Genomic DNA, 17,551 nt, shown 5'->3' with positions numbered 1-17,551 from the left:
TCGCCTCTGGCCAATTACTCAACCACTCCTGCATATTTGCGGTGCAGGATCCTCTTTGATGGTAAATTCAGCTCTGAGAAATGTAAATCTCCCTTAGCCAGCGGAGCGAAGCAGGAGGTATTCCCCAAGAGGTAGTTCCCTGCACCCTTTCCTTGAGGAGCCTCATTTTGCTGCTGTTTCATCTCCTGGAGTCCTTTATGGACTGCTCTTAATTTAGCTCTTGGCAATTCTAAATTAATAACCGATAAACTATGAAGTCATATGATGCTGATTGTTAAAAAACAAACAAAAAATTAATACAGGCAGCTTCCTCATTCCGTGCGTAGCAATGAGGAGCTTCAACCCCGCATGTGTTGAGGCCCACTGCTCACGTGGAGTTTACTGTGGAGCATCAGTTTGGTACTGATGTATCCAAGACTTTTCACCCAGTCTGTTATTGATAAGAAAATACTTAGAAGTTTTCTCATCATTAGTCAAGTGTCTATCTCAGCAATAATGTTTCTGATGGGAGGAAAAGTTTTGGGACAGGCAATATCCCAGGGAGACTGCTCAAGAAATCTTTGCTCTCAGAGTAACTGAAAATGTAACTATGCATCATCCAGTTGGAATGGGGACTCAGTAAAAGATGGATAGGGCTGGGACCAAGTCTCTTTGCATCATGTTCTGTAGGACGAGACTGTTGACTTGTGGTTCTGTTGTGAACGGGTTCATTTCTTCTGCCAATATTTGACTAAAAGTTGACAGTTTAGATACTTAGAAATGTAGTGGATGGATCTTATCTCTACACGTCAGTACAACAAGAGAAAACTGTTTAGCTACTCTGAGAGGATTTAAGGTTCAAAGGCAACACAGACTGCAAGTGGACTGATTAAATAGGAGTTGGAAACAAGCGTAGCTTAAGCAGATGTTTCAGAGTTAGTCAGATAATTGTCTCCTCTGTCCAGAGCAGCTCTTGAATCACCATGAAACACACAGTCACTCTGGTACCAACCTCCAGAAAGCAGCAGAAGACCTTTCCTGTTCAAGTTGGCTGATGAAAAGAACCTCACACCTAGTTCACCCCCACACTTTGTACCAGAAGCGTAAATACTGATTGAGAAGGTTGGTACGCTGATCCGGATAGAACGTGACCATGTTGGATCACAGGGATGCTGCTGTTTGGAGCTGAGGAGCTCTATTTCCCAGACAGCCAGGTCTTTTCAGGGCCTAGCTCATCACTGTGAGCCTTACAAGTATGCAAACTTGGCGTTGGGAGCAAGATGTCTTAATTGAACTCTGTGGCTTCAAAAAGGAGTAAGTAACCTCTTCAAAAAGAGTCCTTGGATCCAGATGTAGACCTTGTACTCATACAAAATGCAAACCTCTCGAGATGAAGTTGCATGAAGTAAAAAGCTGCTATTATCATAATTTTCCAGGTCTTTTGTTTACTTGTTTCAGTGTGCAAATAGCTACCCTAAGCGTCCTTCAGAGTGGCATTGAAGAAGGCACATACCTCCCATGACTGTAGATATTTTTGTGTTTCTTAAAAGAACTTTTATTTGAGAGTCCTGGTCAGCTCCTGGAGAGAAGAGGACGATCCCATTAACTACAGACCAAACTGCATATGTCTGGTGCCATTTGAATTCACAGTCTTCCAACTCCAATTAATGAAATACTTCATATAGGCAGTAACATCAGGTACTACCTCCTGTACCACATGGAACAAATCACTGTATTTTTAGCATTCATGGTTATAAGTATCCTCATTCTTATCTTTATTTAGGAAAAAAAAAAAAAAAAAGCAGTTTTCTACAGCTATTTTCTGCATTGTTTCAGTGTTCTTCACTTCCGGAAAAGTCATAATTTAAGCTATGCCTTAAGTTACATGTTAAGCACATGTATCTTGAAAGTGCAGGTAGATTTTGAATGCAGCCACTGAAATAAACTATTTTCTAAAGAACAGCTTCCCTCAGTGCACAGACATCTCCTCTCTAAATTATTTAGTATAGCTAAATTAAAATTGTGCCAAGGGAGCTCGGAGTGTGTGGACTGTATACTCATCTTGTTCCTCCAAAAAGTAGTTTTATCATCAGTGTTGCTGGATTTTTTCTTTATTTAAAAAAAATGTATTTTTTCATTACCTTACACCTGATCAGCATCTGACTTAAAAGGAGGGATCATATTATTTCTCCGAATTGACTTCTGAAAGATAACTGTTGCTTGAAAAAAAAGTGATTCTTAAAATTTTTGGTTATCTTCAAAGCAGAATGAAGCTTCCAGAGCCACTTCCTTTTCTCTCAGTGAGGTGTTTGCAATGTAAGTGCTTCGAGTTAGGCCCCTTGGCCTCATTTGCTCTGGTAGATGTTTTTCCTGTGCCTTTCACTTTTGCTGTTCCATCGCTGCCTCCGTGTTACGTCTTCTCAGTGATGGGAGAGCTGAAGGGCGTGGGCAGTGTTTGTGCAGGAGGACATTTGTTTGCACATAGATATGGCAGCCTTGGAGCCACACTGCAAAAGGTGAGGAGGAAAGTGAAAACAAGGGTGGTGTTTGGAGTCTGCATAGGAAATTGCAACAGGCTACTGTGTTGGCGAGGGAGGGAGTGAGACGCCTTGCCAAAAAGAGAGAGAAACACCCTCCTCCTCCAAAGCACCGTGTCAGGATTTGATGAGGAAGTGTCACGTTTGTTGTAGCCGGTCAGTTTGTGTAGGAAACATTGTGTGTTTGTGTGTTGTGGTGAGGGGGTGGTTTCGCTTGGTAAATTCTAGGTAATTTTGCAAGTTGTATAAAGGTTCTTGGGGCTACTGTGCTGCTAGAAATGCATGCGAAAGTACAACCTGCACATGTTTTGAGTAGCACTGGGGTGTTTTCTTGGCAATATAGGGGGAAGTGTGAGCTGAGGGTACTCAGGAAAGCTGTGTTTTTGTCTTTCACGTGTACAACTTCTATTGTGAATCTGGGCAACCACATAGTTCATGTTCTGGTTAAAGCAGCAGACTTAAAATATCTCAACTTTTGGATCGCAGCTGCAGAAGGCTGCTTGCCTTAAGTCACCAAGACATATTTCTAGCCAGGAGCCTCCTGCTTTTTTCAGTAGGAACATTTGTCATTGAGGACAATGCAGAGCTTGACTTGTGGCTGTGAAGAAGGTTCTGCACATAGGGCTCTAGCTCTGCCTTTCAAAGTCCTCTGGCAGACAGCAACAGCTGGAAAAGCTCTCATCAGTAAAAAGAAGCATCTTCTGAAGTGACACCTGAATGATCTTTTCATGTTTCCTCCTGCTATTTCGGACCCTTTGAGCAGTAAAGAATTAGGTCTCCTTCACCTTGTCTTTCTGGCTCAACTTTGAGCACCAGGAGAGGGTTGACCTGGTTGCCCAACAATGATCTGTAACTGGAGAGAGCTGAACTGAAGGTATTCTCCTTGTCACAGCCAGAATCCTGAGGTATGGGTGGGTTTTCAAAAGAAATAGCTTGCTTTTCTAGTGCTTAGGATGTGCTAGGAGAGATGGCTGTCACTTGCAGCCAATACAAAGTTGCTAAAGCAGTTACTAAACTGTATGCAAGAAACACGAAATCTGCTTCCTTTTCCCTTCATTCCTATGTTCATGTCTCACAGGGATTTTATTTGTATCAGATAGTGACTAATAACATTCATTCCTTCTCTCTCTTAAACATCTGAGTTGGAACAGAAAGTTTAGCAGTAAATGAAATGAGATGACTGTGGAGATAGAATAGAAAAAGACTAGAGAGAATGATATTTTGGGGACAAATGGAGTAAAGACAAGAAGAAGAGGAAGATATAGTAGAAAATAATTGAAAAGAAATGGAGAGACAGAAAAGTAGCAACTGAAGCTGGAAAGCTGTGGTAAACCAAATCGATAATGTGTACTTTAATCAGTACTTTAATCAAATGCATATTTACTGGCTAATAAATATTTACCTTTGGAAAATGCAAGTCTTCCTGGTCTAGTTGTTTTTATAACAGTAAAAGCTTTGGCGTAGCCCGAGCAGTGCTACCAATAAAAGCATTGAATAGCTTGTGCAGTGTGGATGAAGGGAGGCTGTGCAGGAACGTGCTGGCTCCTCGAGCTGTATGTGCTTGGTTCAAGCACAGCCAGCTCCCTAGCACTTAATCCTGATAGATGTTTGTACTCAAAGATAAAAACAAAAGAACATGCATCAGATACATGATGAGACGTACTCTTTAATGAAGTCCCATCAGTATTTTTAAGCCTTTTACAACCCTTGTGCTGTGGTGTTTGGTCAATTTTAGTGCTGATAGAATACTGTTCAGAAAGTGTATTCTGATGGTTTCAAGCATGTTCCTAGCACAGTGTGTTTTAGTGCTGTTCTTCTCTATCAAGCGAGCTGCAACAGCAACTTCCAAATAGATTTGAGCTTTTAAAATTTTGAAACATTGTGGATATTTAAAAACAATGTTGTAATGGATGGGCTCGAAGGTCCCTCTAGCCTGGTGTTTGTTTCCGCTAAATGTCCAGAGAGAAACAAAATATTGCAACACTGAACTGGTATCTCTATCAGTGCTATCTCAGCCTCCATGACCTGCAACGCAGGGGTTTCCTCCTAAGCTTGGGACATTTTCTATCAGTGTTTAAAAAAGGAAAAACAGAAACCAGCAGCACCAACTGTAATGACTTCATCGATACGCTCTGCCTCATCTGAACTGCATGGCTGAGTTTCTGGCTTTGGTAGTTATTGTATATGTTTTTCAAAATTTTCTTAGTTGTGGGGGTAATTCTCTTTTAACTCAGTACTACCTATTTTGCTGTGAACTCAGAAGTAGAGTAGAAATCTCTTTCCATTAAGCCTAAAAGCAGGATTTTAGGAGGCAAACCGGCTGACAGCTAGTAGTTAAAGTACGGAACATGGCTAAGCACGCGCAGAGGAGGAAGAGCCGCTGGAGCCCATGCCGAAGGGGGCAACGCTGTGTTGTTTTGCCAGGTTTCATCTCTGGCACCAGCCCTGGGCTGGTAAGTGCTTGTTCACATAGCTGGGAAGCTGGGAGAGTGTTTGCCTCCCATGTGGGGTGAGGCAGATGGATGTGGGGGGCGGCGGCGTGTTTTGGGGATGGTGCACATGTGGGCGAAGCGGAAAAGATGATGCTTCTGCTTGTTTCCTCTTTATCCCCACTTCCAGTTAGCTAATACATCAATATAAATGTTGTGGTTAAAACATTGATGAGCTCTCAAACTGTTCTTTTTTTTTTTTTTTTTTTTTAAACTAGGAATATGTAGTTGCTGAATCACTCCACTGTAGGGAAATATGAGAAATAAAAGAAGTGTTCAGACTGCCATGGTTCAGCCTAAAATGGTTTACATGCTTTTCCATAACAGATACATTTGAAAGTCACTCATAAATGGCCCTTTCCCTGCCTTCCATCTCCTCTGAGCCACCGGTGACACAGGAGAGGGCTGCAAAAAACAAGCACGGAAGGAATTCTGACGGGATCCAGGTGTAACAGCTTTCTTTGCTTCCTTTTCATTATCTGGGATTGACAATCTGAATCTCCAGAGAATGATTGAAATGAATGAATGATTGAATTACAGTCAAGCCCAGAGTGTCAGAGATCCTTGACAGCATTTGGGTTTGTTGTCATGAGGCCACCGAATTACAAGAATAGTGATAGCACTGAATTATAAGAATAGTTGCATCAGTTTGGGATCTAGCAACATGTGGTGCCAAATTGCACTTGGGTTTTTCTGGTTGTTGGGGGTTTTCTACGAATTGCTTCAGGGCTTGTGCTTTTCTGCAGCATGAGAGCCTGGAAGACCGTGCTAGGGTCATACAAGAAGTGAGTGTTAACTCCTGGTTATTTAAAAGGCAAATCAAGAGCACTGAAAGCCCTTACCAGAATCTTTTACGCATGCCCCAGGAGTGCCAGAGCTCTACTGAATTTTTTGGGGCTCTGTTCATTGTTCACACCTGCCCTTGGGGCCTGGCTGGATGAGGCGCAGGGCACCTGGCCCCGTCATCCCTACGGGAATGTCTGGCAGGAAGCTGTGCCAGGGGCAAGGTGTTTGCCCCGGACGTGTGTGGTAGGAAAGGGACAGGGGGTCCCTGGGGCAGCACTGGCCACAGCGAGACCAGGGGCATTCGGGGAGTCCTGGAGGGAACAAGTGGAGTCTCAGACACTTAGGCCGGAGTTGGTGAGAGGGAACAGTGTTTACGTTGGCATCTCGCCCTAGTGTTAACCAAAAGGTGCAGAATCTTGCAAAAACTGCTCCAGCAGGAGTTGTGACCCGAGCGCTGCGCGGTCTGCGGAGCACACGATAAGCCAGGCATTACAATGAAGAATGATGTGAAAGCAACTCGCAGGAATGTTTTCCTTTACAAATTTTATTTTTATTGGACAACTTTTTAATATTTATCTTCAAAGCTTGACTAAATGCTTTGAGAGTGTTGAAAATCGGAGAATTGCATACATTGCATTTTGCATTATGTTTATGATACACATTGTATCTTAAGTGCCATTTGGATTGGGGTATCATCACTCCTCTAACAAAGTCACTCACTGGAAAAAAATCACTTCTATGGAGTGTGCTTGGTATGTGAAACGCGCTCGAGTTCCTAGTGGCACTTGTGGCTCAGCCGCGGGAAGGGAGCAGATCTGTTCCTGGGACTGGCTGTGGACTTAGAGCACGTGTGCGGAGAGAGCAGTGTCTGGAGAGCCTCCGGAAAAGGTGAATCTCTCTGCAGAGCCTTTGCCTCCTGGTGTCAGATATTAAAATATCTTTTTATACAAACGTGGTCAGGGAATATTTATCCTTAGCACCCTCTTCTGGGCAAGTTCTTGGTGTCTGGAAGGTTCAGTGACGGAGGTGAGAGTGCATAAGATCTTTCCTGTTGTTTAAAATTGCTCTTTCACATTGGGGCCCGTAATATCTGTGGAAACTTCTAAGTTTTGATAGAACAGCAGCTACAGTTTCTTAATAAGCTCTCTAAAATAATATTGCCGTGTGTAAACTTAAAAAAATATATTTATTTTGTTCATTGTTTAATATTGTTCCTTAATTATTGTGGATGTTTTACCTTAGTTCAGTTCATGTTTGATGGATGTTATTCACATATGCTCATGAAGATGCCATGTGCATGGCATTGTATGGTATTTTTAGCATAACCAACTAAGGTAGTAGCATCTGGAACAAGCACTCTCCTGGAAGGAACCACAGAGGAGACAAGATGGGCTTCATTTCATACACCTTCTTTTCACTTTTTTTCCCTACACTGGTTAGCTTTTTACTTGTGTTCTTGTCCCTTGTCGCATGTTTTGGATGCCACAGGGGTGGCTATTGGGGCAAATTGCTCATTGCTGATGCCATTTCCAAGCCTTGCCTGGGAATCATACTTGCCATATACACTTGCACTGGCCTTTTTTTGATTAACAAGGGGGGGCTTTTCCCTAGAGACTGTAGCCAACCTGAAGGCTTTGCTAAATGTGCATCTTTCTGATCTGCCAGAGCTTCTGGCTTGGTTATGACACTGTCCCTTACCGGTCATGCTCTGTGCACAGCATGAGGTTACTTTGAACTGAGACTTCTACCCCACTTCTAGCAAACTCGGCCTTATGTGGTCTCCTGTTCTGCACTGTGCTAAGACTGACTTCTGCATCCCATGTTCTGGCTAAGGGAAGTGTCCCAGAGAGAAGGTTTTTATTTAAAATAATGTTTTTTCACAAAATCTTCTGTTTGAAAGCTGCTCCGTGCATTCACAGTAACTTTTTTCTCCTCATTTGTTGTGGGACATGGAAATGCCGCAAGGCATTCAGGGTCTTGGAGAATTGATTGTTTCTGGATTCAAGATTGTTGGAGTTGTACAGCATTGCTGTCTTTCCTGATGGAAAATGCCCTTTCCTATTGCTAACTGTCAGATAGTTACATTGAAGACAAGGTGGATGCGATGTGGTAGAATGAAGGTAGGAAATCAGGATACCAGTGTGGCTGATAAAAGGTGGAGCAAAACTGGGTGTATAGAAGAGCAGGAGAAAGTCGATGTTATTCCAGCTGTTCAAAGAGAGGAAGAAGGGCACAGCCAGGAAAGATCCACACCAAATGAATCCTAAAAGCCCTGAAGACCTTAGGTAGCCCCTCTATGAGGAATGCAAGTTCTCCACTTGAGCTTGTGCAGGAGCAGCGGCGCCGCTTGCGGATGCTGCTCTTGCGTGGTTCAGAGCACAGGCTTTAGGCTTCACACCAGAGCAACCTGTGTGGTGGGATCACAGAATCACAGAATGTTTAAGGTTGGAAGGGACCTCTAGAGATCATCTAGTCCAACCCCCTGCACATGCAGGGTCACCCAGAGCACGTGGCACAGGGCTGCATCCAAGCGGTTTTGGAAGATCTCCAGGGAAGGAGACCTCTCTGGGCAGCCTCTTCCAGGGCTCTATTACCCTCACCCTCAAGACATTTTTCCTTAAGTTCCTGTGGAACTTTTGGTGCCTCAGCTTGYGGYCGTTTSCTCTAGTCCTATYGYKGGYCAYCACTGAAAAGAGGCCGCCCCCTCCTCCTCACTGCCTCCCTTGAGGTATTTATACACGCTGATCAGGTCCCCCCTCAGCCTCCTCTTCTTCAGGCTGAACAGGCCCAGCTCTCTCAGCCTTTAGATAGGCTTTCAGGTAGGATCTACCAGGAGAGCTTAATTAATTAAAATAAATTCAGAAAGCTACTGGCTATTGATTGGGGTTACCCATCTTCTCTGCAGATCCTGTGAATAGGTGACTTCCTGGAGGCTTTCGTGTGGAACTGCAGCTCTGTGCAGGCAACGGACTGAGTCCCACCCGTATTTTAATTTGAGCTGTTGAGATATCTCTCAGGAGGAACTTTGAGTCACCTGGCATAAGTGTGACCAAGCCCAACCACGATAACGCTCTCCACAGGACAAGAGGCATCTTCTGCATCGTCCGTGATGTTCTGGATAAGGAACACTTGGCTTTTAGTGATCTGCTTTCTAACTATCTAACCTTGTTCTCTTTCTTCAGAGGATGTGCTGAGTAAAGATGCTGGGGAGTGTGCAATATGCCTGGAAGAGCTGCAGCAGGGAGATACTATAGCACGGCTGCCTTGCCTCTGCATATATCATAAAGGGCAAGTATTCCTCACACTGCACATGCAATGCTGGAAGGTTGGGTTTATTGTGGATCACTTCTGAGGGGTGCTTAACAAAGCGCTAAAACTTGCTCGCTTCTTATATTTAAGAAGTAAATAAATAAAAAGAATTTTAAAATATATCATTTTTTTTCTGTCTCCACTAATGTTTCTGAAGTCTCTCACATTTGCATGAAAAACCTCACAGGAATGAAAGTGGTAATCCCCTATGTGGGGATACAGCAAATGTGGATCTTAAGGTTTTTTTGTGTACTAATATAATAGAAGTTTTGCCAAATGTGGGTAAACTGGGGAAAAGATCCACTCACTTATCAGCTTGGTTCATATTTGTTTTCACTTGTGTTTAACGTTCTACTTCCTGTAGTTAGAGCAAAAGATGTAAGCGAGATAGTGGTGTCAGCAGTCAAGTAAACTCTGTGTAAAAAATGGAGAGGCATTTGCAAAATGGTTACTTAAAGGAAACATTAACACCAAAATATTTAGTTGTTCAATAGTATTGAATATCTGTATACTACTGTGGCTGCGAGACATCAAATTTTCACAAATACTGATTTATTCTTTTCTGCTTGTGTGTGAATATTTAAAGATGTGTGTGTGTGTGTGTGAGTGCATGCCTATATTTCTTTGTATAGCATAAAATCCTGTGCATTTTAATAATTCTGAATCCGTTAATATGCTTATCTTACTGCTAAATGTTACCAGGAGATTCCTCCACCCATTCTTTTCATTTTTGTCTTTCGTCCAACAGCTGCATAGATGAATGGTTTGAAGTAAATAGATCTTGCCCTGAGCATCCGTCGGATTAAGAGAAGATTCATGTTTTTAGGTAATATTTTTAGGCAAGTACGTTTCTGGGATAGATATTTTGGTTATCTGAAATAACTCTTTTTTTTTTTTAATTTGTGAGTCTGCTACTCTGTGTCATAATTGCAATATTAATTAGTAAATATTGATGTGTGTTAAATACAAACAAGGCTTTTGTGTCTATATATAACATGGTCTGAAATTATATATTCCAGGTTAAGCAGTAGAAAGCAGCAATTCAATGCAATAAAGTTATAGTGTTAACTTCTAAAGATTATTTCTTCAAATGGAATGAAGCAAAATTAATATAATCACCTATGTTTTGATTGTTGCATAAACACTGGCATTTATTTCTGACAAAGTTTTGGAGTCGTAGGGAAAGTTTAAGCTGTATATTTTCAAAACCACTTTCGTGTTAATGCATTCCGCAATGAAAAGAAAAATGCTAACGTGAGTCTATCCATCCCATTCCATGGTGTCACATTTTTCCAGCTTATATTTTGTGTTAATGATTTCAGATCTGCAATCAGTGTCAAAGGTTTAAAGGATAGGGTTATTCTGGTAGTTGCCGAGTTTTACATCTTTATCTAGCATTAAACTATTGGCCCCAAACATTGCAAAACACACCAGCAGTCATAATAATTCTTATAGCAAGTGAGTTATATAAATTCCTTGCTCTTAGGTGGAGCTTGTGTTTTCTGTGGGTTGAGTTTCAAAAAAAAAAAAAAAAAAAAAAAAAAGAAAGCTTCATTATTAGCATTTGTTTGTTAATTTGTTTTATTTCACTTCATGAGTCTGTGGGTTACATTGCGGTGATACTAGATATAACTGTTGCAGGAGCGGCAGACAAAGCCTGGAGGAGAATATCCTGCTCCAAGGGGATTCTTTTAATCCCAGAGTGGTGTTAGCCTAAACAAATAAATAAATGTCTATCTTCCTTTATGTATCCAGCCACTGATTTGTGGAAGAAGCCCATATGCTGTTTATGAACACATTTGTCTCTGTAAATACTCAGGGGTGTCTAACCTCACGTTAAATCCAATTTGCCTTTTTATCGCAGCAGAGACGGTGATAACTGAGGGCTTAGGGAAAGGGGCAAGGAGAGCAGGATGTTCCTCGTCGCGCCGTTTCTCTGTGTTGTGCACTGAAAGAGCTGAAACGCCAGCGCTTTGTCTGCTGCTCTCTCAACAGCTGCTTCCACTGATGAGACGACGTCGGAGACGGAGGAGCCTGAACACAGCGCGCCTGGCTTGGGACTTACGGTTCGTGGCGGCTGGCAAAGGCAAACACGGACAGAGACAGGGAACAGGCATTGCAGAGACCAGCGACCTGCCAGGGGTGCTCAGAAACCAAACACTCACGCAAAGGACACACAGGGATTCCGAAAATGCTGCACATTCGGTAACAATCGACTCCCCACAGACATTGCGATTGATGCTATTTTGTACTGGAAGGCCAAAGTTCCTCATTTCAGCCTGGCTTCTGGCTCTGGGATGAAGCAGGTTATGGGACACGGTTCCCACTGCTGCGAGGGGCAGCCGAGACGCTCGCTACCCGCTGAGAGCCGCGCAGGAGGACGGCCCCGGTTCGGAGAGGGACCCTTTTCACCTTCTCACTGGCTGAAGAAGAGTAAATGGCAAACTGAATATAATATAACCTAACAGTGTGACCTTATTTACTGAAATCACACCCTATTGTATGTTCTTCACTTTTTTTTGAGAACAGCAGACATAAACTTCTCTGCGTAGGAATACTATATTTCAAAGTTTTGTAACTGAACCTTTGTCACAATGCAGTCCAAAGAGTAAAACCAAGACAGGTAACTAATTTATATTGATCTAGCTGTAGGGATTGTTGAAATCTGTGCGTTGTATTGCTATTTAAGTAACTCAAACTTCTCTTTTACTGCTTGTGAGTAAAAACGGATAAAAAGAAATGCAGCAAAGCAAAATCTTACAGCTATGCAATTTTTTTTTTAATAGGAAAAAAAAAAGAAGAATTACCAATTTTAAGTGCTGCCAGTTAAGGTAATTTGTTTAACGGGTATTTTTTTAAAAAACAGTTTCAGGTAATTATTTTGTTGTACTAGTATCATCTCCAGGCTGCCTCCTGAGGTGTAAATGAATAACTGCAAATGTGGGCACAGCGAGTGTTTTTTGTAGGCATCAGTAACATTGAGGTGAGATTTGTGTTTATTTTTTAAAACACGTACGTGCAAGCTTTTTTTGTTGTTTTAGTATTTTTTTCATGGCAGGATCTGTAGTAGTTTGCATCTAAATCATTGGTTTCTTCATGTGAAGACTGGCATTTGACAGTGGCTATTTTTTTTTAAAGGCACCTGCATTTGTTTAATTTATTATTATTTTACTATGTTATGCTGATATAACCAGGGCTCCATGAAATGTAGGCTGTCTGAAGGAGTACACCAAGTGAAACTCTGGATAAGCTGTAGTTCCCATAAAGTACTGGAGCCCAAAAAGAGGGAAAAAAAAAAACAAGACAAAAAACTGGAACAAATATCAGGGCTTAGAAGCATACTTTTTATATCAAGGATTAGTTCATAGTTTCTAAATTTTACAGTACGGGGAAGAGTTATGAATATTTATTAGTGACAGGAGTAGTTTCAGCAATTAAAATAAATCGCACAACACTCTAAATGTCTTTCTTGTGCATACCTAATTCTGCTTTCCTTTTTTCTTGGAGCACGTATTTCTCTCCCTCGCTACTGTGATTCATATCAAAAAGGGCAAAGAACAGTAGCGACTGCTGCTCTCCAGGAAAACAAGTGCATTGCATGTCACCAGACTCCCGTCTTGCCTGCAGACTGATCCTTGCCTGGATAACATTTTTCCCTGAATGTTGTTCTGTGAAATGCCTTTGTTGTGCTGCAAATGCGAAGGAGTCCCATCTAGATAACAGTCAACATCAGGGGTGCAGTTTCTGCATTTTTTTTTTGGCTTGCATAACTGGTTTCAGCTGAACCTACAACTATGGGGCCCTGTTGTGTTTCCTTTTTCAGTGGGAGCAGAAGCATTTGGTCGTGCTTTCAATTCTCTAGTCATATCAAAGGTACAGTATTTTCCTCCACAGGTTCCTTGATTTTTTTTAGCGGAGAATCATTGTGTTGCCTTGTATTATCATTAAGGAGGGAAATATTGCTGCACGTCTAGTATTTTAATAGTGACGTTGCCTGGAGGGCCACTTTTCCGTGTTTGGAATTCTTTCTACCTTCTGGAAATAGAGCATTTGCATTGATTCAATGTTTACTGTTGGCTTCCTGCCTACAGGAACTGATCTGTAGTATGTAAGGGAGGTGGCTTAGTGCTTTGGTGTCCCATGTTGCAAGGTCATAGGCTTTGGCTTGGGGACTAAGTAGCTCACTATTTCTGAACATAAAAACCTGTTTACAACTTAAACTCAGTTTCGGTAGCCCATATTTTAGTACATTTACTGGGTTTTGTTTGTTTGTTTTAAAAAACCTCAATTTTTCTGCAGTCAGATGCAAGTAGATGATTCAAAGACCCAAGAGCCGTCGCCACTGACCTGTGCTGGGGCCTTAGCCTTAGACCCCAGCTTAGCATTCTTGGTCCACATTAACCTGCTGGCAAACCCAAGGAAGGTTAGTTTGTATCACAGCCTGTAGTAAGGACCAAGCCTACAGCCAGACTGGATGTGTCGGACTGGTGCTTAGGTGTGGGAACTCCTGTGGAGATTAAGCTGTGGTCACCAGCCCTGTCCCTCCGTTGCAGGCGAGCTCGGTGTGCACGGAGCTCTAGTCGTGGGCAACACCTTCATTTTAAAAGCATCCTCACGGAGATCCTCAATCCCTGCTCTTCAAAAGCGGGGAAAAAACAGCAATCAAGAATCCTGTGTTGCAGTAGAGGAATGGCACGCTCGTCCACAAGAAGCAATAAGTTAAATTAGGGTGCAGAAAGCTTCTTTGCCTGTAAATATATTGAGATTGCCAATTCTGTGTTGTCTCAGAGTATTTTCTGTCCTCTGACCTGTATCTTCTCGAAGTATGTCAGGGTGTGAAGTGATTTCCATACTCAGGTCTGCCATTAACATGCTGCTTGCCAGAAGGGGAAGAGTAGACACGACACTGTCTTGAAATGTGAGGTTTTTCTGAGCTTGTAACATAACGGTGTATCTTGAGTAGCAACTTGTTTTTTCTTAAAATTAATAGTGGAAGTGGCAATGATTTGGGTTGTATATAACCATATTCCATACAATACCAAGAGAGCCATGCTACTGTCAGTGCAGGGCACCGATTATCCTGTCTTTTATAAATCAGCACCTCTATAATAATGTGTTTCTTTTGCAGTAGTCAGCTAATTTTCTTTCAGCATGTACAGTAGATGGTGGGCTCAATGGGACATTGGAAGAATATGGAGCACACACTGCAAGCCTGCAGTATTTCATTTTGGGGAAGAGTAAAGTGTAAGATAGATGGTCTTGTTTGTATTCAGTTTTCATATTCAAGGGTTAAGTGTCCTGCAGTATTTTTAAATGGAAAATTTGTAGGTAATGTACAAAGATGTGGGTGGATACTTGTGACCTTTTTGCTCTCTCTGCTCCCCCTCTTTAAGATATAAAGGGGGTTTTATGACTTAAACAGTTGAGATTTCCGTATTTAGCCTAGTTCTTAATGTTAGGAATGCTGGCTTTTTAATTAATTTTTTTTTGCTGAAAGGCTGGAGAGCTGGTAAACCTGACTCCCAGAAGACTAAAATCTCAGCAAATGTGGAAAAGATCATTTTTAGTCAGAAATATGGATCTTCGGTGTTTATAGGTGGATACTAATACACACGGGATGTGTTTATGGACGTTTTTAGTTTGCCTTCTTTTCCATTTGAGGGCTTCAGAAACTCACTCCATTTTTTTAATGTGTTGCCCCAAAACGAGGGGGCGCCTGAATATTCCTGCTGTCTCAGCGGGCAGCAACGAGGCCTGCGCTGCCTCGGGCGCAGGCCCTGAGCTCGCCTTTGCTGTCAATTTTAACTGCTTTGTCGCATTGAAAACAAAGAAAAAGAATCTTTGTGTGTAAATTAGGTGAATTTGGTGTTGCTGTTTTGTGTCTGCGGATTCTGATGTACAGCAGAGTTTCCTGGGAAGAGACTACCAAGTATCCTGGAATGCAGAAATGCCTCTACGGGATCTTGCAGCTCACCTTTGCTGAGCGGGGGGATCAGCTTGTTTTTCCCCATCAGTGCTGTGCTCCGTGATACCGTTTCCACCTCTCAGAGCTTAAAACTTGCTTTATTATCAGTTTCTTCACCTCTTCCTGTCTGAAGAAATGATGCTTTTTTAGGGCTTTGTCCCCTTAATCTTTGGAAATGCTTTCCATTGGCGTGTTTAAGAGTCCAGTGTGGGGATGTGGTTGGAAGAGACGGGCTTGTTCTGCTACCACCCAGCCAAGTGCTTTTTCTTTCTCTCTTCCTGTAGCAGTGGCATCAGCCCGTGCCGCGTAGGTTTTTGTCATCCCAAATGCTCCACGTGAGAGATTCGCTCCAGAACCGTGGCTGCTTTCTGCTTCCTAAATGCAAAACCCTGCGGTGTTTGTTTCGTGTAAATGAGCAGAAGCACCGTTTGCTCCCCAGAATCAGACTGAAGACTGTTCAGGTGCCGCCACCCTCTCCGGTTGCGTTGGGGTGTCCCATGGAGCTCTCCCATCTTGGCTCGCGTCTCCAGCCGCTGCGTAACCTTCCATAAAGTCATTTCCCAGTGAGAGCCTCGCAGCTGACGACGGGATACGCTGGAACAGGAGCTAATTGTGGGGCACTGCTCATCGCTGGAGACCTGCTTGGGTAAACTGGAGCGGGCTTATCCTGCACCCGAAGCCTGGGCTTGGGTCTGTCCTGGGGCTAGTGAGTTGGCAGCAGGCAGCAAGGCCGCAGCTCGCGCATCTTTCTGGCAGCTTTTAATCTGCTGTGTTTGTTTGAGGGACTTTTGCCCCTGGGTGTGCTCTGGCGAAGATTTTGCAATGACAAAAGTCTTTGGCAGAGTCTCAAGTGCAAGTAAGGCGACGTTGCAAGTACCTAACCTGCTGCTGAGTCCTGTTGCTCCTGTTTCCCTCAGGTCTGTGCTTTCCTCTTTCCTTTTGCCACTTTGTTCATTCTAATGATGAACCCTTCTCAGCGTGAATGGTCACCAGCTGTCCTGGTGTGAACTGTAGCGGGAAGAGGCATCAAAGCAGGACTCTGTTCTCCCTGTACATGTTGAGATGAAGCTCAAGTATTCGTTACTGTACAGCACAAAAATTCTCTCCTAGCTGATATTGCCAAAGTACTGTTAACTTTTGAGGAAGAAAGGAGGCAGCTTAGGGGACTAGTACCTTAGCTGAGGGGACCTTTTCGTGAACTACTTTATTTTAAAAGCAGCAGCATCACGTTTAGCAAGCGGGGTCCAGCACGAACCTTGTCCCTTGACAGAGAAACGCGCCGGGGCAGCAGACGCAGCTGCAGGCAGGGCACGTAGGGCCATTCCCCGCCATCCCCCTGTTCCACACGCCTCTCTCCACAGCTCTAACCCTGCTGCTCACCGAGCGTTAGCTGGAGCTCCCTCATCGCCTTGGAAATGCTCCGTCCCCCTGGAGTGGTGAGGGACGAGACGTCTTCCTTCGCTACCCTTTAAGCAGAAATCAGAATGTAATTTGCCATGTCTAATGTAAAAGAAACATGTTTGTAATTTTTTTTTTTTTAATTGAGCAGTATGATCGCAAGTTGACTTACGTTGTTCTAAGGTACTTTTTTTTCTGGTGGTCTGCCAGTACATAATCATGAAAATATTTTTTTATTGATTTGTAGGTTGTACGTTTAACATTCCATTCATGTAAAATATGTACAAATATATGTAATAAATCTTTTGAAGCACAGTTTCTATCACACCTCCAGGAGGTTTTGCTGTTTGTGTTTCTGGTAGCAGCGCTGAAGGGGGCACAGCTGTGGGGCAGAGATGCTGTAGGTCTCTGTCACAGCCCAAGCCGAAAACCGAGCGAGAGGAAAAGCAGCGCACAGGCGCAGCTGTAACAGCAACGGGGCAGCTTTCCTGCAGGTAGGAATCAGACCCCCTGAGCCACCCTGGCCCCTGCCACAGCCCCCTTAGCTCCCCACGGATCCTGCAACGTGGGTGTCTGACAGGCTCTTACACAGCTGGCCATGTCCGTGGCTTAGGAGAAGGCAACCTGCCCCCTTCCCATCTTCTACGGACGGGGAAGCAGGAGGTGGATGAAAGCATCAAGCTGCTAAGTTTCATACGCTGCTCATTGGTTCATCTCCTCTGCCCAAATGCCCTTTCTCTCTTGCTCGTGGGGCGGGAAACGCCGCTCCTTAATGCCAGCACTTGCATCTCCAGGAGCAGGGTGCTGCTCCCGGCTGGCGCTGCCGACACCGCAGTCGCGTCCGACGCATGGAGCGCCCGCACGGCCTCCTCAAAGGCCCCTCGTCCTTCCCTGCTCGCTCCTGCTCAGGAGCGCTGTGGGGAGCAAAGCTGGTCGTTAGCGCACAGCAACTGTCGCGACCCTTGCGCGTCTCTCCTTGGGAGCTGATAGTTTGGGTGTATGAATTATTCAAGTCTGCGCCAAGACACAGTTGGATATCATTACTACGGAGCATGTGCACACCTCCTGCTAGCGTAACTCTTCTCCTG

At 43.5% G+C, this 17,551-nt stretch overlaps 1 protein-coding gene across 1 annotated transcript in view; it reads left to right on the top strand.

Annotated features, from left to right (window-relative positions):
- Positions 1-16,228, top strand: part of ZNRF2 (zinc and ring finger 2) — a 55,979-nt gene extending 39,751 nt beyond the window's left edge. The window contains exons 4-6 of the mRNA XM_026045505.1: positions 8,974-9,079; positions 9,849-9,926; positions 11,096-16,228. Of these exons, the coding sequence (XP_025901290.1) occupies positions 8,974-9,079; positions 9,849-9,906 (164 nt within the window). The 3' untranslated portion in view covers positions 9,907-9,926; positions 11,096-16,228. The remainder of the gene's footprint in view (positions 1-8,973; positions 9,080-9,848; positions 9,927-11,095) is intronic.
- The last annotated feature ends 1,323 nt before the right edge of the window (positions 16,229-17,551 follow it).

Source organism: Nothoprocta perdicaria, unplaced genomic scaffold, assembly GCF_003342845.1.
Source record: "Nothoprocta perdicaria isolate Ctin4 unplaced genomic scaffold, notPer1 scaffold_40, whole genome shotgun sequence".
In the NCBI taxonomy this organism is placed as follows: Eukaryota; Metazoa; Chordata; class Aves; order Tinamiformes; family Tinamidae; genus Nothoprocta; species Nothoprocta perdicaria.
This window is presented reverse-complemented; position numbering and strand designations above follow the sequence as displayed.